This window comes from Hemiscyllium ocellatum, chromosome 46 (genome assembly GCF_020745735.1).
Source record: "Hemiscyllium ocellatum isolate sHemOce1 chromosome 46, sHemOce1.pat.X.cur, whole genome shotgun sequence".
In the NCBI taxonomy this organism is placed as follows: domain Eukaryota; kingdom Metazoa; phylum Chordata; class Chondrichthyes; order Orectolobiformes; family Hemiscylliidae; genus Hemiscyllium; species Hemiscyllium ocellatum.
The window spans coordinates 5,412,188-5,438,918 of NC_083446.1; the positions used below are offsets into that span (position 1 = coordinate 5,412,188).

At 48.2% G+C, this 26,731-nt stretch overlaps 1 protein-coding gene across 2 annotated transcripts in view; it reads left to right on the forward strand.

The window, feature by feature from the left end:
- The window catches only part of LOC132836325 (serine/threonine-protein kinase MRCK alpha-like), a 148,687-nt gene extending 129,157 nt beyond the window's left edge, over positions 1-19,530 (forward strand). For both annotated transcript variants that reach the window (XM_060855755.1, XM_060855756.1), the window contains 5 exons: positions 4,209-4,329; positions 7,882-7,999; positions 10,296-10,416; positions 13,840-13,898; positions 14,702-19,530. In XM_060855755.1, coding sequence (XP_060711738.1) covers positions 4,209-4,329; positions 7,882-7,999; positions 10,296-10,416; positions 13,840-13,898; positions 14,702-14,725 — 443 coding nt within the window. In that variant the 3' untranslated portion in view covers positions 14,726-19,530. The remainder of the gene's footprint in view (positions 1-4,208; positions 4,330-7,881; positions 8,000-10,295; positions 10,417-13,839; positions 13,899-14,701) is intronic.
- Positions 19,531-26,731: the final 7,201 nt, after the last annotated feature.

The window sequence follows — 26,731 nt, forward strand, 5'->3', positions numbered from 1 at the left end:
ACATTGTTGTGACTCATTCAGATGAGGTTCTTTGTATGTCATAGAATGGAATGGCTGGCACGATGGCTCAGTGGTTAGCACTGCTGCCTCATAGCGCCACAGGGTTCGATTCCGCCCTCGGGTGACTATCTGTTTGCACGTTCTCCCTGTGTCTGGAGGGTTTCCTCCGGATGCACCGGTTTCCTCCCACAAACCAAAGATGTGCAGGCCAGGTGAACTGCCCATAGTGTGAGGTAGTCAGAGGGATGTGGGTCTGGGTGGGATACTCTTCAAAGAGTCGGTGTGGACTTGTTGGGCCAAATGGCCTGTTTCCACCCTGTAGGGAATCGAATCTAAATCTCAGCTCCCTACAGCATGGGAGTAGGCCATTTGGCCCCTCGAGTCCACACCAACATTCCGAAGAGCATCCCAGTCAGACCCGTAATCCTGCACCTCCCATGGCTAACCCACCTAACCTGCACATCCCTGGACACTGTGGGCAACTCAGCACTGTGTGCCAATCCACCCCAACTTGCACACCTTTGGACTGTGGGAGGAAACTGCAGACAGACACACGGAGAATGTGCAAACTCTACAAGGGCAGTTGCCTGAGGGTGGAATTGAACATGGGGCAGCAGTGCTAACCACTGAGCCACTGTGCTGTGCGTGAAAGATTCTAACCTCCTGAGAGAGTCCTCTCTGTCTCTCTCTCTCTCTCTCTCACTCTGTCTCTTTTCTCATTCAACTGATATCTGGGATGTGGGGCCTCATTTAGGAGGAATGGTTGGACTGATTGGGTATCATTCTGTTGGAATGGAGGGATGATTGCATTAAAACATGTAAGATTTTGAGGTGACATGTAGTATTTTATTTGTGTAAGACTAGAACTACAGGTCACAGCATTCAATAAGGGATCTCCCATTTAAGACAAGAGCACAGAAACAGACCCTTCAATCCAAATAGTTCTTGCTGACCATAATCCCAAATTATGAGCCCTACTGGCTCATATCGCTCTGAACCCTTTCCTATCCATGTCCTTATCCAAATGTCTTTTAAATGTTGTAACTGTACCCACATCCACTCAGCAAGTTCATTCCACACACGAACCACTCTCTGTGTAAATAAAAATTACCCCACGTGTCCTTTTTAAATCTTTCTCCTTTCACCTTAAAAATGTTCCCCGTAATTTTGAAATCTCCCACCCTAGGGAAAAGATACCTGCCACTCACCTTATCTATACCCCACATGATTTTGTAAACCTCTATAAGGTCGCCTCTCAACAACAGACAATAGGTGCAGGAGTAGGCCATTCTGCCCTTCGAGCCTGCACCATCATTCAATATGATCATGGCTGATCATCCTTAATCAGTATCCTGTACCTGCCTTATCTCCATAACCCTTGATTCCACTATCCTTGAGAGCTCTATCCAACTCTTCCTTCAATGAATCCAGAGACTGGGCCTCCACAGCCCTCTGGGGCAGAGCATTCCACACAGCCACCACTCTCTGGGTGAAGAAGTTTCTCCTCATCTCTGTCCTAAATGGTCTACCCCGTATTTTTAAGCTGTGTCCTCTGGTTTGACACTCACCCATCAGTGGAAACATGTTTCCTGCCTCCAGAGTGTCCAATCCTTTAATAATCTTATATGTCTCAATCAGATTCCCTCTCAGTCTTCTAAACTGAAGGGTATACAAGCCCAGTCACTCCAGTCTTTCAGTGTAAGGTAGTCCCGCCATTCCAGGAATTGACCTCGTGAACCAACGCTGCACTCCCTCAATAGTCAGAATGTCTTTCCTCAAATTTGGAGATCAGAACTGCACACAATACTCCAGGTGTGGTCTCACCAGGGCCCTGTACAGCTGCAGAGGAACCTCTTTGCTTCTATACTCAATCCCTCTTGTTATGAAGGCCAGCATGCTATTAGCCTTCTTCACTACCTGCTGTACCTGCATGCTTACCTTCATTGACTGGTGTACAAGAACATCCAGATCACTTTGTACTGCCCCTTTACCTAAATTGATTCCATGTAGGTAGTAATCTGCCTTCCTGTTCTTGCCACCAAAGTGGATAACCATACATTTATCCACATTAAACTGCATCTGCCATGCATCTGACCATCACCTAACCTGTCCAGGTCACCCTGTAATCTCCTAACATCCTCCTCACATTTCACCCTGCCACCCAGCTTTGTATCATCAGCAAATTTGCTAATTTTATTACTAATACCATCTTCTATATCATTAATATATATTGTAAAAAGCTGCGGTCCCAGTACTGATCCCTGCGGTACCCCACTGGTCACTGCCTGCCATTCTGAAATGGAGCCGTTTAACACTACTCTTTGTTTCCTATCAGCCAACTAACTTTCAATCCAGGTTAGTACTTTGCCCCCAATACCATGCGCCCTAATTTTGCTCACTAACCTCCTATGTGGGACTTTATCAAAAGCTTTCTGAAAGTCCAGGTACACTGCATCTACTGGATCTCTCTTGTCCATCTTCAGAGTTACATCCTCAAAAAATTTCAGAAGATTAGTCAAGCATGATATCCCCTTCATAAATCCATGCTGACTCTGACCTATCCTGTTACTACTATCCAGATGTGTCGTAATTTCATCCTTTATAATAGACTCCAGCATCTTTCCCACCACTGAGGTCAGACTAACTGGTCTATAATTTCCTGCTTTCTCTCTCCCACCTTTCTTAAAAAGTGGTACAACATTAGCCACCGTCCAATCCACAGGAACTGATCCCGAATCTATCGAACTCTCACCAACGCATCCATGATTTCTCGAGCCACCTCCTCCAGTACCCTGGGATGTAGACCATCAGGCCTCGGGGACTTATCAACCTTCAGACCTAACAGTCTCTCCAACACCAATTCCTGGCAAACATAGATTCCCTTTAGTTCAGGTCCTTCAGCCACTGTTACCTCAGGGAGATTGCTTGTGTTTTTCCCAGTGAACACAGATCTGAAGTGCCAATTCAATTCTTCTGCCATTTCTTTGTTCCCCGTAATATATTCCCCTGTTTCTGTCTTCAATTTTAGTCTTAATCATTTTTTTGCCTTCCACATACCTGAAAAAGCTTTTACTATCCTCCTTTATATTTTTGGCCAGTTTACCTTCGTACCTCATTTTTTTCTCTGCGTATTTCCTTCTTAGTAATCCTCTGTTGCTCTTTAAAAGCTTCCCAGTCCTCCATTTTCCCACTTATCTTTGCTATGTTATACTTTTTCTCTTTTAACTTTATATGTTTCTTAACTTCCCTCGTCAGCCACGGCCACCCATGCCTCCTCCTGGGATCTTTCGTCCTTTTTGGAATGAACTGATCCTGCATCTTCTGCATTATACACAGAAATATCTGCCATTGTTCCTCCACTGTCATCCCTGCTAAGGTATTGCACCATTGAACTTTGGCCAGCTCCTCCCTCATAGCTCCATAGTTCCCTTTATCCAACTGAAATATTGTCCCTTCCAATTGTACCCTCTCCCTCTCAAATTGCAGATTGAAGCTTATTGTATTATGGTCACTATTTCCCAATGGCTCCTTCACTTTGAGGTCCCTGACCAATTCTGGTTCGTTGCACAATACCAGATCCAGAATTGCCTTCTCCCTGGTCAGCTCCAGCACCAGCTGTTCTAAGAATCCATCTCGGAGGCACTCCACAAAGTCTCTTTCTTGAGGTCCAATACCATCCTGATTCTCCCAGTCTACCTGCATGTTGGAATCCCCCATAACAACTGTAGTAACCTCCTATGCTCCAGTGAAAAAAGTCTCAGCCTACCCAGTTTCTTCTTATAATTCAAACCCTCCATTCCTGGCACCATCCTGGTAAACCTCTTCTGAAACCTCTCCTGTGTGATAATATCCATCCTCTAGTAGGGTGACCAGAACTGGGCACAGTACTCCAGAGGAGAAAGTGAGGTCTGCAGATGCTGGAGATCAGAGCTGAAAATGTGTTGCTGGAAAAGCGCAGCAGGTCAGGCAGCATCCAAGGAACAGGAGAATCGACGTTTCGGGCATAAGCCTGAAGAAGGGCTTATGCCCGAAACGTCGAATCTCCTGTTCCTTGGATGCTGCCTGACCTGCTGCGCTTTTCCAGCAACATATTTTCAGCACAGTACTCCAGAACTGGCCTCACCAACGTTCTGTACAATCCCAACTTACGCCCCAACTCCTATATTGCATGTTTAATGGTTTCTCTTTCTCCTAAATGACCTGGCTAGGGACTGATGATTTCGTCATCCCGGAGAAGACCGGGAATATCAGGCGGCAAATGCACCGCACCAAGAGTAAAAGGCGATTTGCTTTCCGAATCTCCGAGGAGGACCGATTCCAGCAGTTAAGGTGAGAGGACGGGGTGAGGGGGGCATGCATCAGGGGTTGAAAAGACAGCTGAATCTTGGGGGCAACTGGATCCTGAACCCGATAACAAAGGCCCAGAGATGAGGCTCCAAGGCTGAGACATTATGAGCTCGGTGGTCCACAGCCTAGAGCCCGAAACGTTGATTGTGAAGGAGTGCTGCGCTGTCAACGGTATCATCTTTTGGCCATGAACTGTCAAAGCTAAAACCCCACCCCCATCCCCACCTGCCCTCTCAGGTAGGGGCAATCCCACTGATGCTATCAAATACCTCAAAGTTTTCAGGGTCCGCTGCTTTTTGTCATTTATATAAATGATTTGGCTGTGAACACAGGAGATACAGTTAGTAAGTTTGCAGATGACACCAACATCGGCGGTACAGTGGGCAGTGAAGATGTACCTTGATCAGATGGGTCAATGGGCCGAGGAGTGGCAGATGGAGTTTAATTCAGATAAATGCGAGGTGCTGCATTTTGGAAAGGCAAATCAGTGCACAACTTATACACTTAATGGTAAGGTCCTAGGGAATGTTGCTGAACAAAGAGACCTTGGAGTGCAGGTTCCTAGCTCCTTGAAAGTGGAGTCGCAGGTAGATAGGATAGTGAAGAAGGCGTTTGGTATGCTTTCCTTTATTGGCCAGAGTATTGAGTACAGGAGTTGGGAGGTCATGATGCGGCTGTACAGGATACTTGTTTGGCCATTCTAGCAGCTGATTCCACACACATACCACCCTCTGCATGAACAAGTTACTCCTTAGGTCCCTTTTAAATCTTTCCCCTCTCACCTTAAACCTATGCCCTCCAGTTTTTGACTCCCCTATCCTTGGCTTTTCACCCAAGCCATGCCCCCTCATGATTTTATAAGCCTCTATAAGGTCACCCCTCAACCTCCGACACTCCAGGGAAAACAGCCCCAGCCTGTTCAGTCTCTCTCTAATAGCTCAAACCCTCCAACCCTGGCAACATCCTTGTAAATCTTTTCTGAACTCTTTCAAGTTCCACAACATCTGCAGCAGGGAGACCAGAATTGAACACTGTATTCCAAAAGTGGCCTAACCAACATTTTGTACAGCCGCAACATGATCTCCTAATTCCTGTACTGGATACCGAGGTGTCCTTGTGTCTGACATCCTGATTCTGAAACAGCCACCCACATTAGTCATCAATAGTCTCATAACAACGGAAACTGGCTTATTCCTCTGCTACTTGCATTGAACTAACTCCTAGCAACAATGAAAATGTTTGTGTGTGTCTCTCTCTCTCTCTCATGACTCATTGCAGTTAGAATTTTAAAAAAAAAATAAAGGTAATGACATCAGATAATTGCTAAATACCATCTGGAATTGTCAGAGTAACCATGAAACTATCGTCTATAAAACACTGTTTGGTTCACTAATTTCGGGAAGGCAGAAGCATCCTTACCCGGTTTGGGTTGGCTCTTAACTGCCTTCTGAAAGGCCGGGCACGTCGTTTCTTTATTTACTGTATATTCGTTCACGGGATGAGGCCGTCACTGCCTTTGCCAGCATTTATTGCCCATCCCTAATTGCCCAGAGGGCAGTTAAGAGTCAACCACACTGCTGTGGGTCTGGAGTCACGTGTAGGCCCAGACCAGGTAAGGGTGGCAGCTTCCTTCTGTAAAGGATATTGATGAACCAGGTGGGCTTTTCTGACATCACTTGACTCTTAATACCAGATTTTTTTAAATTGAATTTAAATTTCACCATCTGCGGTGGTGGGACTCAAACCCAGGTCCCCAGAACACTACCTGGGCCTTAGGATTAACAGTCCTGCAATCCAAGACAAAACATCCCTCACTTGACTGGCACCACATCCACAAGAATCCACTTCCTCCACCCACCGACGCTCAGTAGCAGCAGTGTGTACCGTCTACAAGATGCACTGCAGAAATTCACCAAAGATCCTCAGGCAGCACCTTCCAAACCCACGGCCACTTTTATCTCGGCAGCAGGTACATGGAAACACCACTCTTTGTGCTACTCACCATCCTGACTTGGAAATATATCTCTGTTCCTTCACTGTCACTGGACAGAGCCCTAGAATTCCCTCCCCTGTGACATGGCGGGTCAACCCACAGCAGGTGGACTGTACCAGTTCAAGAAGGCAACTCACCCCCACCTGCTCAAGGGGCAACTAGGGACAGATAATAAATGCTGGCCTAACCAGCAACACCCACATCTCACAAATGAATAAAACAAAACTTAATATCACTAAGTCATCGCCGTTCCCTAATTTATTCAAGGCAAGTTGTTCCCTCATGACAGAATACATTTGCAGACGATTGGTGGAGTTGTGGATAGTATAGAAGATTGTCAAAGGATACAGTTGCAGATCATGGGCAGAGAAATGGCAGATGGAGTTTAATCTGGGTAAGTGTGAGGTGTTGCACTTTCGGAGATCAAATGTTTGGGAAAGTATGTGGTTAATGGCAGGGCCCTGATCTGTACAGAGTGATCTTTCGGTTCAAGTCCATAGCTCCCTGAAAGTGGCCTGGTGAGTAGATAGGGTGGTATGACATGTTTGCCTTTGTTGGTCGGGGAATTGAGTACGAGAGTCAGGGTGTCACGTTGCAGCTTTATATGACCTTGATTTGGCCACTTAGGGTATTGTGTTCACATTACAGGAAGGGCGTGCAGGCTTTGGAGAGGGTACAGAAGAGGTTTACCAGGAAGCTGCCTGGATTGGAGTGTACAAACTGTAAGGAGAGGCTGGAAAAACTCAGGTTGTTTTCTCTGGAGGCTGAGGGGAGACTTGAGAGAATTCTATCAAATTATGAGATGCATAGATAGGGTTGATGGTCAGGATTTTTTTCCCAGAGGTAAACTAGGGGCCTCGCATTTAAGGTGAGAGGGGGAAAGGTCAAAGGGGATGTGAGGGGCAAGTTGTTTTTACACAGAGTGTGGTAGGAATGTGGTACACACTTCCTGGGGTGGGGGTGGAGGCAGATATGATAAGGGACTTGAGATAAGCACATGATTATGTGCATGAATATGCGGCACAGTGGCACAGTGGTTAGCACTGTTGCCTCACAGGTCCAAGGACCCGGGTTCAATTCCCGGCTCAGGTAACTGTGGAGTTTGCACATTCTCCCCGTGTCTGCGTGGGTTTCCTCCCACAGTCCAAAAATGTGCAGGTGAGGTGAACTGGCCATGTTAAATTGTCCCATAGTGTTATGTGAAGGGTAAATGTAGGGGAATGGGTCTGGGTGGGTTGCTCTGCGGAGGGTCGGTGTGGACTTGTTGGGCCGAAGGGCCTGTTTCCACACTGTAAGTAATCTAATCTAATATGCAAGGGAAAAGGACCAAGGACTGGCAGAGGGATTAGTTTAATTTGGCGTCATATTCGGCACAACACTGTGGGCCGAAGGGCCTGTTCCTGTGCTGTATTGTTTGGTGTTCTACTATTTTTAAAAATTGTCAGCTTCTGCCCTCTGTCTTAAGAGGCCGGGGTTATGATAACGGGTGTTCACCTTGGTCCATTCAATAACTCATACCCTTTGTTATTCCTCTTCTGTAGGGAGATGCTGAAAGACCCCCAGAGAAGGTCCAACTTAATCTCCGGTCCAACCAACTTCAACCACTTGGTGCATGTGGGCCCTTCGCAAGGCATGCATAATCTCCGGGATCTGCCCTCGGTCAGTGCCCACCCCGTCCGGGAAAGGGGAGGGAGCTGGGCGAAGGGGGAGCCGAGGGAGGTAGTGAGTGGACCCTCAAGAATGGCTAGTTCCTGAGGAGTAACAAGTCAAAGAAGGAGACACAACTCTGTGCAAAATGACAGCAGGGTGATGCAGGGTTTTCAGCTGAATGCCTCTACAGGGCTTTAACACAACAAATGCACTTGTATAGCGGAGTTTGCATCAAAAAATATTCTGAGGCGGTCGATCCAGGGGACAAAGTTTGATCATCAGCCACGCAAGGGGATATTAGGAACAGATGTCTGTATGCTTGCTGAGAGGTCAGGTTAAGGAATCTCTTAAAGGAGGAGAGAGAGAGAGAGAGAGAGAGAGAGAGAGAGAGATGACAACAGGAAATTCGAGAACTTGTGGCGCAGTTGGTGGAGGAATTGGATTCAGAACTGTCCGACTGTTCAGAATTGAAGCACAGAGACTTCAGTGTGGTCTAGGGGCTGGAGGGGGTTACAGAGATAGGGAAGGGGTCTAGGGGCTGGAGGGGGTTACAGAGATAGGGAGGGGGTGTAGGGGCTGGAGGGGGTTAGAGAGATAGGGAGGGGGTGTAGGGGCTGGAGGGGGTGACAGAAATAGGGAGGGGGTGTAGGGGCTGGAGGGGGTTACAGAGATAGGGAGGGGGTGTAGGGGCTGGAGGGGGTTACAGTGATAGGGAGGGGGTGTAGGGGCCAGAGGGGGTGACAGAGATAGGGAGGGGGTGTAGGGGCTGGAGGGGGTTACAGAGATAGGGAGGGGGTGTAGGGGCTGGAGGGGGTTACAGTGATAGGGAGGGGGTGTAGGGGCCAGAGGGGGTGACACAGATAGGGAGGGGGTGTAGGGGCTGGAGGGGGTTACAGAGATAGGGAGGGGGTGTAGGGGCCAGAGGGGGTGACACAGATAGGGAGGGGGTGTAGGGGCTGGAGGAGATTATAGAAGTAGGGAGGGGGTATAGGGACCAGAGGGGGTGACAGAGATAGGGAGGGGGTGTAGAGGCTGGAGGAGGTTACAGAAATAGGGAGTGGGTGTAGGGGCTGGAGGAGGTTACAGAAATAGGGAGTGGGTGTAGGGGCTGGAGGAGGTGTAGGGGGTTTCAGAGATAGGGAGGGTGTGTATGGGTTGGAGGGGGCTACAGAGATAGAGAAGGTGTGTAGGGGCTGGACAAGGTTACAGAGATAGGGTGGGTGTGTAGGGGCTGGAGGAGGTTCCAGAGATAGGGAGGGGGTGTAGGGGCTGGAGGGGGTTTCAGAGATAGGGAGGGGGCGTATGGGCTGGAGGGGGCTACGCTATAGGGAAGGTGTGCAGGGGCTGGACAGGGTTACAGAGATAGGGAGAAATGTTGGGGCTGGAGGGGGTTACAGAGATAGGGAGGGGGTGTAGGGGCTGGAGGGGGTTACAGAGATTGGGAGAGATGTAGGGTCTGGAGGGCGTTACAGATATAAGGAGGGGCCTGGGTAGAGATGGTGAAAGCTTGGTAGAGGATGAGGCCTTTGATGAATTTCAATAGGAGAATGAGAATTCCGGGTAGACTGCAGCCAGCAGAGGACCTGAGGTAGGCCTGCAATCCCAGGGTGGAATGGGAGAACAGGAGCTGATGTAGGTTGGGGAGAGTTTAGGATTCGGTGAGCTCCCAGTCCTGCCATTAGTTACAGGCCAAGTCAAGTGTGATGCCAAGGGCCTAGCCACAGGCAATTGAGAGGGCAGGAGAATCTTCACCATCAGACAAACAATGCTCTTTCATATCCCCCACTTCCCAGATCTTGGTGTCTGTATGGCAACTCTCTCCATTTCAAAATTATACAATGCAATAAAAGCATTAAGTAAAAATGATATTTTTACAGTGAGAGAGTGTGTGTGAGAGAGCCCCAACCCCAAAGACAGTCTGTGTGTGGGTGTGTGTGTCTGTGTTAGTATGTGTGTGAGAGCCCATATCCCACTGAGAGTCTGTGTGAGTGTGTGTGTGTGTGTGAGAGAGCCCGATTCCCAGTGAGAGTCTGTCTGTGTCTGTGTGTGTGTGTGTGAGCCTATACCCCAGTGAGAGTCTGTGTGTGGGTGTGTGTGTCTGTGTGTGGAAGCCCATATCCCAGTGAGAGTCTGTGTGTGTGTGTGTGTGTGTGTGGGTGCCTGTACCCCAGTGAGAGTCTGTGTGTGGGTGTGTGTGTCAGTATGTGTGTGGGAGCCTGTGCCCCAGTGGCAGCAGTCTTCATGGGATAAACTATATCAACTGACCTCTACCCTCCTCTAATAATCATATTGTTCCTCTCTACAGTCAAAAGATTCACTCGAAGAGAGAAATCAAATGTCTTCTGTCCTTCCCACATTCCGACACCGCAGCAATACAGAGTCAGGGTTCCTGAGTGATAAAAAGACTTCCAAAGATCCAGCACCTGGTAAGGGCAGATACTGATCATTAGGCCTCAACGGAAGGCATTGGGATGTGGTTGAGGGGCCCTCAGTGTAAACGCTGTGCCGTACCTGTGTTGGGAGTGTTTGAAGGGGACCGTACAGAGGAGATTTTCTCTGTACCTCGACCTGTTCTGGGATGTTTGCTCGCTGACAGCCTGTATCTAAAATAAGTGGGACCTTTTATTCCCAGCAATAATATCCATGAGTACATAGGTTGATAAACTTGATTCCTGCTTCAATGCTTGTGTGGGATATGTATGTTGCATGCAACCTGGCAAGTGCTGTATTGGCATCGTCTATGCCGTGATATATGTACTGAAGCAGACAACATGTTGCAGTCAATGTGTACAATACATGTTGCATTGTGTCACCTGTGTCACATTGTGTGTAGATATTGTCCTGAACCAGACCCAACTCCCTCAAAATATTTTAAGAAGGTAGCCTAGACCCTAAGTTTCTCTTGTTTTAAAGGTAAGTGTAAAACTGTGTTCCCGATGTAATGTGACTACTCGACATTAAACAAGACACAATTTAGTTAAACACTGTAGTTAAAAAAGCAATCAAAGAAAGAGGAATTTAGAATAACTTAACTCTCTTGGAAAACTTAGCAGAATGATAGAGAAAAGGAACAGGAAGTGACTTCACCGCAGGAAATGACATAATCACCGGAAATGACATCACCGACCCAAAGAAACCTAAACGTATAAATAGAAAGCAGGAATTATCAGCAGTGCTTCACCTGAGGCCCACTGAAGATGTTATCTAGAAGGGTAATGAAATATCTGGAAATGAACCTTGCAGCTCAGTGAGCAAACCTACATCCAGAATGATAGATACAGTAATGATTATTAATTAATTGTTCCAATATCGTAACATCCCATTAACACACCCCTTAGCAAAGTCTGACACAAATTCTCACATACAGTCGTAGAGTCAAAAAGCTTGGGAACAGACCCTTCAGTGCAACCTGCCCATGCCAAACATTCTCCCAAACTAAAGTAGTCCTATCTGCCTGCTCCTGGCCCACATTCCTCCAAAAACTTCCCTCATCATGTATTTGTCCAAATGTCTTTCAATGTAACTGTCCCCACATCCATCACTTCCACTGGAAATTCATTCCACACACAAACCACTCTCTGTGTAAAAAGAAATTGCCCTCATATCTTTTTTAAACCTCTCACCTTAAAAATATGCCCCCCTAGTGTTGATACCTGCCACCCTGGGGAAAAGACACTTGCCCTTCACCTTATCCATACCTTTATATGATTTTCTAAACCTCTATAAGGCTACTCCTCAATCTCCTAGGCTACAGTGATACACAGTCCCAGCCTATCCCGACTCTCTTTATAACTCAAACTCTCCAATCCTGGCAATATCCTGGTAAATCTCTTCTGAACCCTCTCCAGTTTAATAATATCCTTCCTATAACAGGGCAACAGAACTGGACCCAGAAGACGCCTCGCCAATATCCCGTACATCCAGAACTATAGGCCAGTGAGTCTGACTTCAGTGGTGGGCAAAGTCTTAGAGAGAATGGTAAGGGATAAGATTTATGAACATCTGGGTAGGAATAACGTGATCAGGGATAGCCAGCATGGTTTTGTGAAGGGCAGGTCGTGCCTCACAAACCTTATTGAGTTCTTTGAGAAGGTGACTAAGGAAGTGGATGAGGGTAAAGCAGTAGATGTTGTGTATATGGATTTTAGTAAGGCGTTCGATAAGGTTCCCCATGGTAGGCTAATGCTAAAACTTCGGAGGTATGGCATTGAGGATACATTAGAGGTTTGGATTAGGAATTGGCTGGCTGGAAGGAGACAGAGGGTAGTAGTTGATGGATTATGTTCATCTTGGAGCGCAGTTACTAGCGGTGTACCACAAGGATCTGTTTTGGGACCATTGCTTTTTGTTATCTTTATAAATGATCTAGAGGAAGGACTTGAAAGCTGGGTAAGCAAGTTTGCGGATGACACGAAAGTTGGTGGAGTTGTGGATAGTGAGGAAGGAAGTGGTAGGTTACAGCGGGATATAGATAAGTTGCAGAGCTGGGCGGAAATGTGGCAAATGGAATTCAATGTAGCTAAGTGCGAAGTCGTTCACTTTGGTAGGAATAACAAGATGATGGATTACTGGGCTAATGGTAGGCTACTTGGTAGTGTGGATGAGCAGAGGGATCTTGGTGTCTATGTACACAGATCTCTGAAAGTTGCCACCCAGGTAAAAAGTGCTGTGAGGAAGGCATATGGTGTACTGGGCTTTATTGGCAGAGGAATTGAGTTCCGGAGTCCTGAGGTCATGTTGCAGTTGTATAAGACTCTGGTGAGGCCTCATCTGGAGTATTGTGTGCAGTTTTGGTCGCCATACTATAGGAAGGATGTGGAAGCTTTAGAACGAGTGCAGAGGAGGTTTACCAGGATGTTGCCTGGAATGGTAGGAAGATCGTATGAGGAAAGGCTGAGGCACTTGGGGCTGTTCTCATTGGAGAAGAGAAGGTTTAGGGGAGATCTGATAGAAGTGTATAAGATGATTAGGGGTTTAGATAGGGTAGATACTAAGAACCTTTTACCGCTAATGGAGTCAGGTGTTACTAGGGGACATAGCTTTAAATTAAGGGGTGGTAGGTATAGGACAGATGTTAGGGGTAGATTCTTCACACAGCGGGTTGTGAGTTCATGGAATGCCCTGCCCGTATCAGTGGTGAACTCTCCTTCTTTATGTTCATTTAAGCGGGCATTGGATAGGCATTTGGAAGTTATTGGGCTAGTATAGGTTAGGTAGGACTCGGTCGGCGCAACATCGAGGGCCGAAGGGCCTGTACTGCGCTGTATCCTTCTATGTTCTATGTTCTATAACATCCCAACTCCTATCCTCAAAGGTCTGAGCAATGGAGGCAAGTGTACTAAATGCCTTCTTAACTGCCCTATGCATAGAATTAGGTACCTGAACCCCTAGGTCTCTCTGTTCTACAACACTGCCCAAGGCTGTACTTTTAATTGGAGATGTCTTTGTTTGGTTTTCCAAAATGTAATCCTCCAATCCGGGAGGAATAAAAACTTCAGCAGAAGATTCAGAGAGAGTAGCAGCCAGGAGACAGTCACTGAAGCTTCAAGCTCTGTTGAGACCCCCAATATCTTCTGATGCTACTCAGAAATCCAGATCTGTGAGAGACGGCCACACCCGTTCAGGCTGGTATAAAGAAAGGCCTCCCAAGCTGTTTACTCAAATGGTCTTAACTAGTTCAGCTTGGCGCCTCTGTCACTCTTCAACAAAAAAGGACAAAATACCCTCTCAAGGTGACAGCATTGTCACAATATTGTGTCTGACGTTGTGTGTGTATTCCATGCAGTATTGCGCGTACGTTGTTTGTGTACAGACGGAGAACAAAGTCCTAAACTGGAATCTCTCCGCAGGTTCTTCCAGCAGTCAGCTGCCTAGGAAACAGATTTCTTCAGACTCGACCTCACTGGCGGTAAGACGTCTCACTTTACAACAGAGTTTGGGTGGGTCGGGGTAGAGTCGGTCCATCACCACGTGGGACACGTGGGGCAGGGTCCAAATCCTGGGGCTGGAGTGTTGAGGAGGTTGGGGTGGGGAGAGAGTTGCAGTTTGCTACCAGGGAAATTGTGGGCTGGTGGGAGCAGAAAGTCAGATGGGAAATCAGGGCGGAGCTGTGATGGGACCAGTTTGAAGAGTCAATATTTTTTCCAAAGAATGGTCTCCATCCCCCACTTTCTCTGTCGCTTCCCATTGTTGTCTCTTCCCCCCCACTCTTTCTGTTCCCACCCTCCCCTCAATTTCTCTATCCCTAATCCCTTCTCACTCAGTGCCTGATCACCTCTCACTCTCCAACCCTCCACTCCCGTCTGTCAGCCTATCTCTTTCTGTTGCCCCCCTCGCGTCACTCACTACCCCACTGTCATCTTTCTCTCTGTCCCCACTTTGCTCAATGTTTGCTTGTCCCTGTCTCCTTATCATTTCACTCCATCTATCTCTGTTCCTCCTACCACATGTCTCTCTCTTTCTCTAAGTCCGTCCACCTGCTACCACCAATCTCTCTATAGTGCTGGCCTGGAATTCGATCTCCCTTCCTGTGTGCCTTCTCCCACTTCCTCCATCTCCTCTCCCACTTCCTCCATCTCCTCTCCCACTTCCTCCATCTCCTCTCCCTCTTTTTCCATCTCCTCTCCCTCTGTATCTATACTGGTTTCTCTCTGTGTTTCTCTTCACTTATCCTTTCTGACCGTTTTCTAAAGAGGGTTCTCTTCTCTGCAGGATTTTAATCCAACTCGTCTCTGACGCCTGGTTTACTCTAGCTTCCCAGCCACCACCTTCCCTCGAGGTGTGGAATCGAGACGCCCCCCTCACTCCGAACAATTTGTGCAGAGATCTTCAGTGTTCCCCAACAGAAACATTGGCGTCGGTCAACAGGACAACATCTCTGCATCCTGAATGTCAACTGAGTGATTGTTTCTGGAACATTCCACCCACCCTGGGCACAGACTCAAGGATGATTGCCTCTCCCTTTGGCATTTAAAGGCTGGCTGGTACAGCCCTTGTGGACTGACTCTTCCCTCACCTCTTATTCATGTTGCCACCCCAAACCATGAGAGTGCACTTGCGGGCAGGAATATCATCTCGGCCAAAGGCCCTCTCGCCAGGGCCCCTTTTGTTATGGGTGAGGGGGGTGAATTGATCTTAACCGCACCAAGGAATGGGTGGGTGGTCCGTGTCTGCGATTCTCACATATGCCAGGACTGGAGACAGAAAAGGCATGTCCTGCTCTCTATCTCTTTCTGCCTTTGCTGCTTTTCTGAAAGTCCCGTGCTTCCTTCAGGTCTGTTGGCCATTAGGTTAAGTGCAGAGCTGCTGTGAAACCACGCCCGCATCCTTCAGTTAACTGGTTGTTGCAATGGCCGGGCATACGTCCCATCCTCTGCTGAGGCAGAGGGCACAGACAATTCCTACCTCACAGTGAGGCAGGCAACTGGCCCCTTCCCCCTCAGAGGGAGAAAATGAACTTGGTGGGGGGGGAGGGAGGGAATGTGACTGCCTGTAGACACCGAGACACCTCCACCCCACCCCACAAAGTTACAGGGGGCGGAAAGACATGGCAGGTAGTGGCCACAACAGGATGCTGGCATTCCCTGCGGTCCTTGGAATGCCCGCAGTAGGTTTGCAGGAATTTGGTCATCCCTGTCCACACTGGCCAAGGTTGGGCTTGGCACTGATGGCACCAAGTGCCACAGAGGAGGCTAATGCTCTCTTAAAGCTGATTTATTTCCCCCAACCGAAATCCTCCTGTTGAAAATCACCCTACCACCTCCCAACCACTTGCCGTGTACATCTCGCTCATTCGTGGACATGGGAAATGCTTCTATGGCTGTTTAATACAGGCATCTGTACAGCAGTGAAGGGACTCTCCGTGTTGTTTTGTTTCTCTGGAGTGACTAACTCAGTAGAAGGAGCCTTCACCAGCCGCCTGAGAAATGTTTTATCCCATGTTGTGCTGAATGAATGTTGCAGGAGGTGACAGAGGGATGTATAACCGAAGGGACATGTAACCAAAGGGACAAACAATGAGGGTAAGTGGCAAAAGCATCAGAGAGGGCAAGATGAGACTTTTTTTCTTAAAAATGCCACAAGTTGTTGTGATGTCAAATTCTGTATTGCTAAGTGACCCTGAGGTGGGATAGTCCAATGAGGGGGTGGGGGGGGTGTTGGAGAGGTGGCTATGTACCCCCATCATGGAGGAAAACACTTTAAAACTTCCACGGTACAATAGAGATAGTGGAAAGTCTGAGGAACTAACGTTAATGAGGACAGATCAACATACAGTATTAACGCTATTAAATAAAGTACTACTAGAGAAATTAATGGGGCCTAACACAGATAAAATCCTTGAGACCTACATCTTAGTCACAGAGTCATGGAATGGAATTACTCCAGTGTGAAGCAGGCTATTCGGCCCATCAAGTCCACACTGACCCTCCGAAGAGCATCCTCCCCATTATCACCCCACTATCCTATCTTTGTAACCCTGAATTTGTCGTGACTAACCCACTTAATATGCAGCACTGAAACAGATCCTTCGGTCCAACCAGTCCATGCTGACCATAATCCCAAACTAAACTAGTCCCACCTGCCTGCTCCTGGCCCATATCCCTCCAAACCCTTTCCTATTCATGTCCTTATCCAAAAGTCTTTTAAACGTTGTAACTGTACCCGCATCCACCACATCCTCTGGCAGTTCATTCCAAACACAGACTACTCTGTGTCAAAACGTTGCCCCTCATGTCCTTTCTAAATCTTTCTCCTCTCACCTTAAAAATATGTTTCCTAGTTTTGAACTCCCACCTTAGGGAAAGGACCTTTGGTATTCACCTTAGCTATGGCCCTCATGATTTTATAAATCTCTGTAAAGTCACTTCTCAACCTCCTACGCTCCAGTAAAAGAAATTCCAGGCTATATCCAGCCTCTCCTTATAACTCCAGTCTTCCATTCCCAGCAACATCCTGGTAAATCTTTTCTGAACCCTCTCCAATTTAATAATATCCTTCCTATTTCTAAACTTACGAGAATATAGACCCAGCCTATTTAACCTTTTCCAACAGCACAATCCCTCCAACCCAGAAATTAGTTTGATGAACTTTTGTTGCACACCCTCTGTGACAAATATCCTTCCTTGGGTAAAGTGACCAAAACTACCCTCAATACTCCAGATGTGGTCTCGCCAAGGCTGTATATCGTTGCAGTTAACCAGAACGGCACAGAAGAGGCTTCACCAATGTCCTGTACAATCTCAATGTGACGTCGCAACTCGTACTCTCAAAAAGTCTGAGCAATGATGACAAGCATGCTGAACTGTTGAAAATGATTGCTGTAGACATTGTAGATGCATTGGTGGCCATCCTCCAGAATCCTTTAGGTCTGGAATGGCCCCAGCAGATTGGAAGTGTGAAAAGTAACGCCACTATTAAAAAAGGAGAGAAAGAGAATGATGGCCCTGTTAGCCAAATAGCAGTCACTGTAAAAACAGTAGCACCTGTCATCAGGACACTTAGAAAGTAGTGGTAGGATAGGGTAGGGTCAATGTGAATTTATGAAATGTTTGACAAATTGTTTGACAGGTTGGAGTTTTCTAAGGACATAAGCAGAATAGATAAGAGAAATTGGTGGATGTGGAATATTTAGATTTTCAGAAGGATTTCAGTAAAGGTCCCATACAAGTAAACAGATGAAAGCATGTGGGATTGGGGGATACATCGATGTGGATTGAGACCTGGTTAACTGACAGGAAATGGAAATAAATCAGTCCTTTTCAGGATGGCAGTCTATAACTAGTGGGGTGCCATAAGGATAATTGCTTGAGCCCTAGCTGATCACAGCTGAAAATGTGTTGCTGGTTAAAGCGCAGCAGGTCAGGCAGCATCCAAGGAACATTTTCAGCTCTGATCTCCAGCATCTGCAGACCTCACTTTTTACCCCTAGCTGATCACAGTCGATATCAGTTATTTGGACATGGGGATTAAATATTCCCAAGTCTGCAGGTCACACGTAGAATATGAGATTGAAGAAGAGCACCAAGATGTTCCAGCTTGAAGAGCTGAGTGAGTGCGCAAACATTTGCAGATGGAATACAACAGCAAGAAATGTGAAGTTATCCAATTTGTTTGGTAAAACGGAAATACAAAGTATTTCTTTAACCGTGAGACGCTGCAAAGTGTGGAACTTTAAAGGGATTAAGTTGCCCTTGTTCATGAGCCTCTGAAAGCTAACTTGCAAGCCATGAGATGCCTTGTTGCCTTTATTATAAGGGGAGTGGAGTACAGGAGGAGAGGTGGCTCGCTACAATGATATACAGCCTTGGCGAGACCACATCTGGAGTACTGAGAGCAGTTTTGATCATTGTAGCTAAGGAAAGATATTTGCTGCAAAAGGTTCATCAAACTAATTTCTGGGTTGAACTGTTGGAAAAGGTTAATAGGCTGGGTCTATAAGTTTAGAAAAATGTGAGGTGATCTACAGAAAGTTCTTACAAGGCTTGACCAGGTGAATGCAGGAATTCTTAAAGAGACAAAATTCCTTTTAGTACGCAGTCATGGGTATGAAACTTCACTTCTGCCACATTACTGCCTAAGGCTGTTAGACAGATTTTTGATTCACAGGGGGATTTGACAAATACGAGGGCATAGGCAGGAAGAGAGTCAAGGCTACAATCATACTGAGTGGTGGAGCAGGCTCGAGGGGCCGAATGGCCTGCTGCAGTTCCTTTTTTTTATTATGATCTTGGCTCATCTCAGGCGACCCAAAGAGTAATTCTGCCGACAGACATTTGTTGATCGTTGTTAGTGGCTGTTTCTGGAAAGCAGCTGGATCTCCGATACGAGGAGAGGGAGGCCACAGGAATGCAGTGTACAGCAGTCAGGGGACACCCCGTGACTGCCAGGTTCCATTAGCCCATTCCTCCCCACCCCCACACTGAAGCCAGTGACTGTGAATTGACACCATTAGCCGATTCCAGCTTAGTTTCTTTCAAACGGGATTTATTATTGTCTCTCTCTACCTTTCATATTCTGAACAGTTGGTGGCCGGGTCCGTCCTGGGGTTGCTTGTGCAGTCACAGTCGATGTTGAGTTCACAGCTGGCCGTGTCTAGGGGCTCCCCGCAAGAGGTGTGATGCTGTGGCTGGCTGTGCCTCATAGCACCCACCTCCCTGCTGTGGGAACAGAAGCTTCCATGTCACAAAGGCCGACAGGAAACACCTTCTCTCTCGCGGGGAGGCTTGGTAAAGGTATGCTCGCATCGGGAGGGGGTCTGGAGCTTTTTTCAAAGAGAAGGACATTCTCACATGGGGATATCACTTGTTGCCCACCCCTAAGAATCCCTGGAACTCAGTGGCTTGCTCGTCCATTTCAGAGGAAAAAGACATTTGCTATGGGGATGGAATCATATGCTCAATAAAATAGATTCCCTACCTTAAAAGGACATGAGTGAACAAGAAGGGATATAGAGTCATAGAGATGTACAGCATGGAAACAGACCCTTCGGTCCAACTCATCCGACCAGATATGCTAAATTAATATAGTTATTACAATAATAATATTGTATTGTTATGATCTTGGCTCATCTCAGACTATCCAAAGAGTTGTCATGGCCACCGGTACAGAGGGCAGCTTGATATTCGTTGAATTTATTTCCAACAGCTGCTGTGGTGGGATTTGTACCTGTCTCCAACAATACGACTCTGCCATCACCTTCCCTCCTTCCCTGTTCCACTCAGTCACAAGGTCGGGGAGTCCAGCAAAATGGTGACAGAGGGAGGAACTTTCAGTCAGTGTGTGGTTCCGACCCGGAACTGCTTGAGAATGGGAGGGAGGCAGATTCGATCCAAACCTTCAGCAGGGAATCAGGTTATGATCTGAAGAGGAAGGATGAGCAGAACGGTGGGGTGGGGGGAGGCACTGGGTAAAGAGCCAGTGTGGACACAATGGGCTGAGCGGTCTCCTTCTGTCCAGTGACTCGAGTTTCAGCCTTCCACAGTTGCAGGGTGGAGGGTGCTTGCCGGTGTGAGCCCTGGGGCAGCAGCTGGGAGAGCCCAAGCCGTCGTGCCAGTCCTGCTGCAGCTGCCGCTCGGTGCCCCCTTTCCAGTTATATCTAACCCGAAGTGAGTCCTGGGAGAGGGAGTGGATCACCCCTGGGCTGCCAGCTCCCGCTCATCGGATGGCGGAACCCACACGCACCCCCACTGGAAAGTGGTGGCTCAGTGGTTAGCACTGCTGCCTCCCAGCGCCAGGGACCCAGGTTCGATCCCAGCCTTGGGCGACTGTCTATGTGGAGTTTGCACATTCTCCCTGAGTCTGTGTGGGGTTTTCTCTGGGTGTTCCGGTTTCCTCCCACAGTCCACAGATGTGTAAGTTAGGGTGGATTGACCGTGCTAAATTGTCCCATAGTGCCCAGGGATGTGCAGGTTAGGGTGGATTGGCCAAGCTAAATTGTCCCATAGTGCCCAGGGATGTGCAGGTTAGGGTGGATTGGCCGTGCTAAATTGTCCCATAGTGCCCAGGGATGTGCAGGTGAGGTTGGATTGGCCATGCTAAATTGTCTATGATGTTCAGGGATGTGTAAATGAGGTGCATTATTTCAGGGGTAAATGTAGAGCAATAGTGTAGGGGAATGGGTCTGGGTGGGTTATTCTTCGGAGGGTTGGTGTGGACTTGTTGGGCCGAGGGGCCTGTTTCCACACTGTAAGGATTCTATGGTGCATCGGAGAAGAGAGAGTGTTGGGTAAACGGCGATGCACCTCATAGTTGAGCAGTCTGCCGAATCTGCGAGGGGCCCATGTCCCAGAAGGTGTTAAGAGAGAGATGGGAGGGAAATAATGGCGAGGGGGAGGGATTGGGTTTTGCAGGTGGGCGTACCCGGTAGCCTCAGTGTCACTCACCAGTCACTGTTCTCGTCCTCGAGGTCGATGAGCTGAGACTCGGTCCCACAGTCCGACCCGCTGAACTCGCACAGCGCCTCCTCGTCCAAACGCACCTTCTGCAGAACCTTGGAGAAGAGGCGACTGATGGTCCTGCGCACGTTGCTCTGGGTCGTTGGGGTGGGAAGGAAGGGAACACATTTGCTGGGCTAATTCCTCATCCTCATAAATTCCTCATAAATTAAAGAAGTTAATCTATGGGATGGGAGTATTGCCAACTGTGCTGGCATTTAACACCCACCCTGAGTGGCCTTGAAAAGATGGTGGTGAGCTGCCTTCTGGACCTGCTGCAGTCCATTTGGTTGAAATACATTGCCCAGCTTCATAGGCCAAGACAGCAAATGTAAACTATGAATTTACGTACTGAAAACAAAAAAATGCTGGAAATCACAGTGGGCCAGGCAGCATCCGTGGAGAGAAAGCAAGTTTCGAGTTTAGATGACTTCTTCAATAATCTTTTAAGTATCCAGAGAATTTCCTCAAACTCCTTCAGATGTCCTGCTCTGTGGTCTTTCCCATTTGGAGCACAGCTTTTCCAAAATACTCACGTACCGGTATGTAAATAGAGAGGTTCAGCAGGGTTGGGGTATTGGCAGAGGTTGTGGGGAGGGGTGGAAACATCCCAGGATAATGTGTAGGAGCCAGTGTTGGACTGGGGTGGACAAAGTTGAAAATCACGCAACACCAGGGTGGCACGGTGGCTCGGTGGTTAGCACTGCTGCCTCACTGCGCCAGGGACACGGGTTCCATTCCCACCTTGGGCGACTGACTGTGTGGAGTTTGCACGTTCTCCCCGTGTCTGCGTGGGTGTGCTCCGGTTTCCTCCCACAGTCCAAAGATGTGCGGGTTAGATTGAATTGGCCATGCTAAATTGCCCGTAGTGGTAGGTGAATTAGTCAGGGGTAAATATAGGGTGGGGAAATGGGTTACTCTTTGGAGGGTCGGTGTGGACTTGTTGGGCCGAAGGGCCTGTTTCCATCTGTAAGAAATCTAATCTAAACCAGGTTATGGTCCAACAGATTTATTTGAAAGCACCAGCTTTCAAAGTGCAGCTCCGAAGGCTAGTGCTTCCAAATAAACCTGCTGGACTATAACCTGGTGTTGTGTGATTTTTAATTTTATCCTAGGATGAAGCAGTGGAGAGGGAGGGAACACATTCAGGATGAAGGGAGAACCCCACCCCCGACCCTCTCCCACTAAAAAAGCTTGTATTCCAGAAGCTCTCACACAACTCATCTGGGTCACTCTTTCCTGCCCAAATATGGCAGAGATGGTGTCGCTTAGCAACTACAGGCTCACTGACACAGGGGCTGTGAGGCAGGCAGCATGTGCGTGTTCAAAGAAGGCGCTGGGGCACAAATGCACATAATCTCACAGCCCCTTAACACAAGAAACTCACTGGGAGCCGCTGAATTGGTTTAGACTTGTGAATACAACGTGCAGACAAGGAATCCTACTGGAGGTGCGTGAGCAGTTATGTAGCAACCCCCTCATCTTGAAATTAGCCCTGAGATTCCGAACGGAGTGAAACATTGTCATCTCTCCCTGTTGCCCCTGGTCACAACTTGTTACCCTCTCAGACAATGCCAAGTTTAAGATGAAATTTCACATCGATTTACTTGGCATTTGAACTGCCGAAGTTGGGGCAGCTTTGTTGGCCTAGATGGTTGGTCTAGCCTACTTCGGGAGGGGGTGGGGTACCTTTGACTGAATCTTAGCTGATCGAACTGGACACACAATGAGAGGGAGCCCAAGCAAAGTTCTCTTCCCTTGTTATCTCAGCAATCTCGGCCTCCCCACCATGCACCGATGTATTTTTTTTAATCAGATTAGATTACTTACAGTGTGGAAACAGGCCCTTCGGCCCAACAAGTCCACACCGACCCGCCGAAGCGCAACCCACCCATACCCCTACATTTACCCCTTACCTAACACTACGGGCAATTTAGCATGGCCAATTCATCTGACCCGCACATCTTTGGACTGTGGGAGGAAACCGGAGCACCTGGAGGAAACCCACGCAGACACGGGGAGAACATGCAAACTCCACACTGTCAGTCGCCTGAGTCAGGAATTGAACCCGGGTCTCGGGCGCTGTGAGGCAGCAGTGCTAACCACTGTGCCACCATGCCGCCCACCGTATCTTGGAGACCACTGCTTGCAGGTCAAACCGACTGTGAGTTAAGCAAGATGGCTGCAGAAGCTGTACTGGTAAAACAAATCTGTATTCAGAGTTGCAATCCAGCTCACCAAACCCACCCTCCTTGATATTAGAGGATTCCCAGGTCGCAGAAAGCTTGAGGCTTAGAAATATGAAAGGGTCGAACCTGAAATGTCAACTCCCCTGCTCCTCTGATGCTGTTTGACCGGTGTGTGGTTTCCAGCTCCACAATTATATTGACTCTGAATTTCCACCATTTGCAGCCCTCATTATCTCTAAGAGGTATATTCGACTAGCAGAAGCATCACAGCCTCAGACACCACCTTCAGGCCATCCTGCCACAAGGGCTGGAGAATGGACCCCTCGTGTGTGAGTGTGAGAGAGTGTGTTCAGTCAGAATGGACCCCTCGTGTGTGAGTGTGAGAGAGTGTGTTCAGTGAGAATGGACCCCTCGTGTGTGAGTGTGAGAGAGTGTGTTCAGTGAGAATGGACCACTCGTGTGTGAGTGTGAGAGAGTGTGTTCAGTGAGAATGGACCCCTCGTGTGTGAGTGGGAGAGAGTGTGTTCAGTGAGAATGGACCACTCGTGTGTGAGTGTGAGAGAGTGTGTTCAGTTAGAATGGACCCCTCGTGTGTGAGTGTGTGAGAGAGTGTGTTCAGTGAGAATGGACCCCTCGTGTGTGAGTGGGAGAGAGTGTGATCAGTTAGAATGGACCCCTCGTGTGTGAGTGTGAGAAAGTGTGTTCAGTTAGAATGGACCCCTCGTGTGTGAGTGTGAGAGAGTGTGTTCAGTTAGAATGGACCCCTCGTGTGTGAGTGTGAGAGAGTGTGTTCAGTGAGAATGGACCCCTCGTGTGTGAGTGTGAGAGAGTGTGTTCAGTGAGAATGGACCACTCGTGTGTGAGTGTGAGAGAGTGTGTTCAGTGAGAATGGACCCCTCGTGTGTGAGTGGGAGAGAGTGTGTTCAGTGAGAATGGACCACTCGTGTGTGAGTGTGAGAGAGTGTGATCAGTGAGAATGGACCCCTCGTGTGTGAGTGTGTGAGAGAGTGTGTTCAGTGAGAATGGACCCCTCGTGTGTGAGTGGGAGAGAGTGTGATCAGTGAGAATGGACCACTCGTGTGTGAGTGTGAGAGAGTGTGATCAGTGAGAATGGACCCCTCGTGTGTGAGTGTGTGAGAGAGTGTGTTCAGTGAGAATGGACCCCTCGTGCGTGAGTGTGAGAGAGTGTGTTCAGTGAGAATGGACCCCTCGTGTGTGAGTGTGAGAGAGTGTGGTCAGTGAGAATGGACCCCTCGTGTGTGAGTGTGAGAGAGTGTGTTCAGTGAGAATGGACCCCTCGTGTGTGAGTGGGAGAGAGTGTGTTCAGTGAGAATGGACCACTCGTGTGTGAGTGTGAGAGAGTGTGTTCAGTTAGAATGGACCCCTCGTGTGTGAGTGTGTGAGAGAGTGTGTTCAGTGAGAATGGACCCCTCGTGTGTGAGTGGGAGAGAGTGTGATCAGTTAGAATGGACCCCTCGTGTGTGAGTGTGAGAAAGTGTGTTCAGTTAGAATGGACCCCTCGTGTGTGAGTGTGAGAGAGTGTGTTCAGTTAGAATGGACCCCTCGTGTGTGAGTGTGAGAGAGTGTGTTCAGTGAGAATGGACCCCTCGTGTGTGAGTGTGAGAGAGTGTGTTCAGTGAGAATGGACCACTCGTGTGTGAGTGTGAGAGAGTGTGTTCAGTGAGAATGGACCCCTCGTGTGTGAGTGGGAGAGAGTGTGTTCAGTGAGAATGGACCACTCGTGTGTGAGTGTGAGAGAGTGTGATCAGTGAGAATGGACCCCTCGTGTGTGAGTGTGTGAGAGAGTGTGTTCAGTGAGAATGGACCCCTCGTGTGTGAGTGGGAGAGAGTGTGATCAGTGAGAATGGACCACTCGTGTGTGAGTGTGAGAGAGTGTGATCAGTGAGAATGGACCCCTCGTGTGTGAGTGTGTGAGAGAGTGTGTTCAGTGAGAATGGACCCCTCGTGCGTGAGTGTGAGAGAGTGTGTTCAGTGAGAATGGACCCCTCGTGTGTGAGTGTGAGAGAGTGTGGTCAGTGAGAATGGACCCCTCGTGTGTGAGTGTGAGAGGGTGTGTTCAGTGAGAATGGACCCCTCGTGTGTGAGTGTGAGAGAGTGTGTTCAGTGAGAATGAACCCCTCGTGTGTGAGTGTGAGAGAGTGTGTTCAGTGAGAATGAACCCCTCGTGTGTGAGAGTGTGATCAGTGAGAATGGACCCCTCGTGTGTGAGTGTGAGAAAGTGTGTTCAGTTAGAATGGACCCCTCGTGTGTGAGTGTGAGAGAGTGTGTTCAGTTAGAATGGACCCCTCGTGTGTGAGTGTGTGAGAGTGTGTTCAGTGAGAATGAACCCCTCGTGTGTGAGTGTGAGAGAGTGTGTTCAGTGAGAATGAACCCCTCGTGTGTGAGAGTGTGATCAGTGAGAATGGACCCCTCGTGTGTGAGTGTGAGAAAGTGTGTTCAGTTAGAATGGACCCCTCGTGTGTGAGTGTGAGAGAGTGTGTTCAGTTAGAATGGACCCCTCGTGTGTGAGTGTGTGAGAGTGTGTTCAGTTAGAATGGACCCCTCGTGCGTGAGTGTGAGAGAGTGTGTTCAGTGAGAATGGACCCCTCGTGTGTGAGTGTGAGAGGGTGTATTCAGTGAGAATGGACCCCTCGTGTGTGAGTGTGAGAGAGTGTGTTCAGTGAGAATGGACCCCCTCGTGTGAGAGTGTGTTCAGTGAGAATGCACCCCTCGTGTGTGAGTGTGAGAGGGTGTTCAGTGAGAATGCGCCCCTCGTGTGTGAGTGTGAGAGAGTGTGTTCAGTCATAAAGACAATCCCATGAAGAGGTTTCCACCGTCATCACCCACTCCCTTTTAAACGCTTTCCCCTCACTTGGATGACTTGTTCAAACAGGAATGGAGAACGGGCCACTCTTTCCTTCATCTCCCTGAGCTCCGCCTGGTATTGGACTGTCTGCTCACGGTTATATTTCCTGGGCAGATTAGGTAAAACAAAAATAGAGAGATAAACACTTGCTCCACTGATCAGGTGAAAAGCAGATGTGTCTGTTTCCCATACAATAAATTTACGGTCCTTTCTAGACTTATCACTAGACCCTCATTTCTCAATACTATCTCAGTTCGAGATTAGACTGCACTTGTGAACTTATTAAGCTGTTACTAGGCCTGCAAGTGGATGTAAGTGTGTTCAGGAGTACCTAGGGATTGTGTCACAATTTACAGGATATCACCAGGGAGACTATCAATATTTACAGAGTGTCCCTAGAAAGTCTGTGTATTTACAAAGGGTCTGCTAAAATTGTGTGAGTATTTGCAGGGGGTCTGTGTGACGTGTGTGTCAGTGTTAGCAATGGGTCTGTGTGAAGTGTGTGTCAGTGTCTACAGTGGGTCTGTGTGAAGTGTGTGTCAGTGTCTACAGTGGGTCTGTATGGTGTGTGTCAGTGTCTACAGTGGGTCTGTATCGTGTGTGTCAGTGTCTACAGTGGGTCTGTGTGAAGTGTGTGTCAGTGTCTACAGTGGGTCTGTGTGAAGTGTGTGTCAGTGTTAGCAATGGGTCTGAGAGTTTCCCAACGAGTGTGCCAGCATTTACAGGGAGTCCTTGGGGAGTGTATTTCTACTTA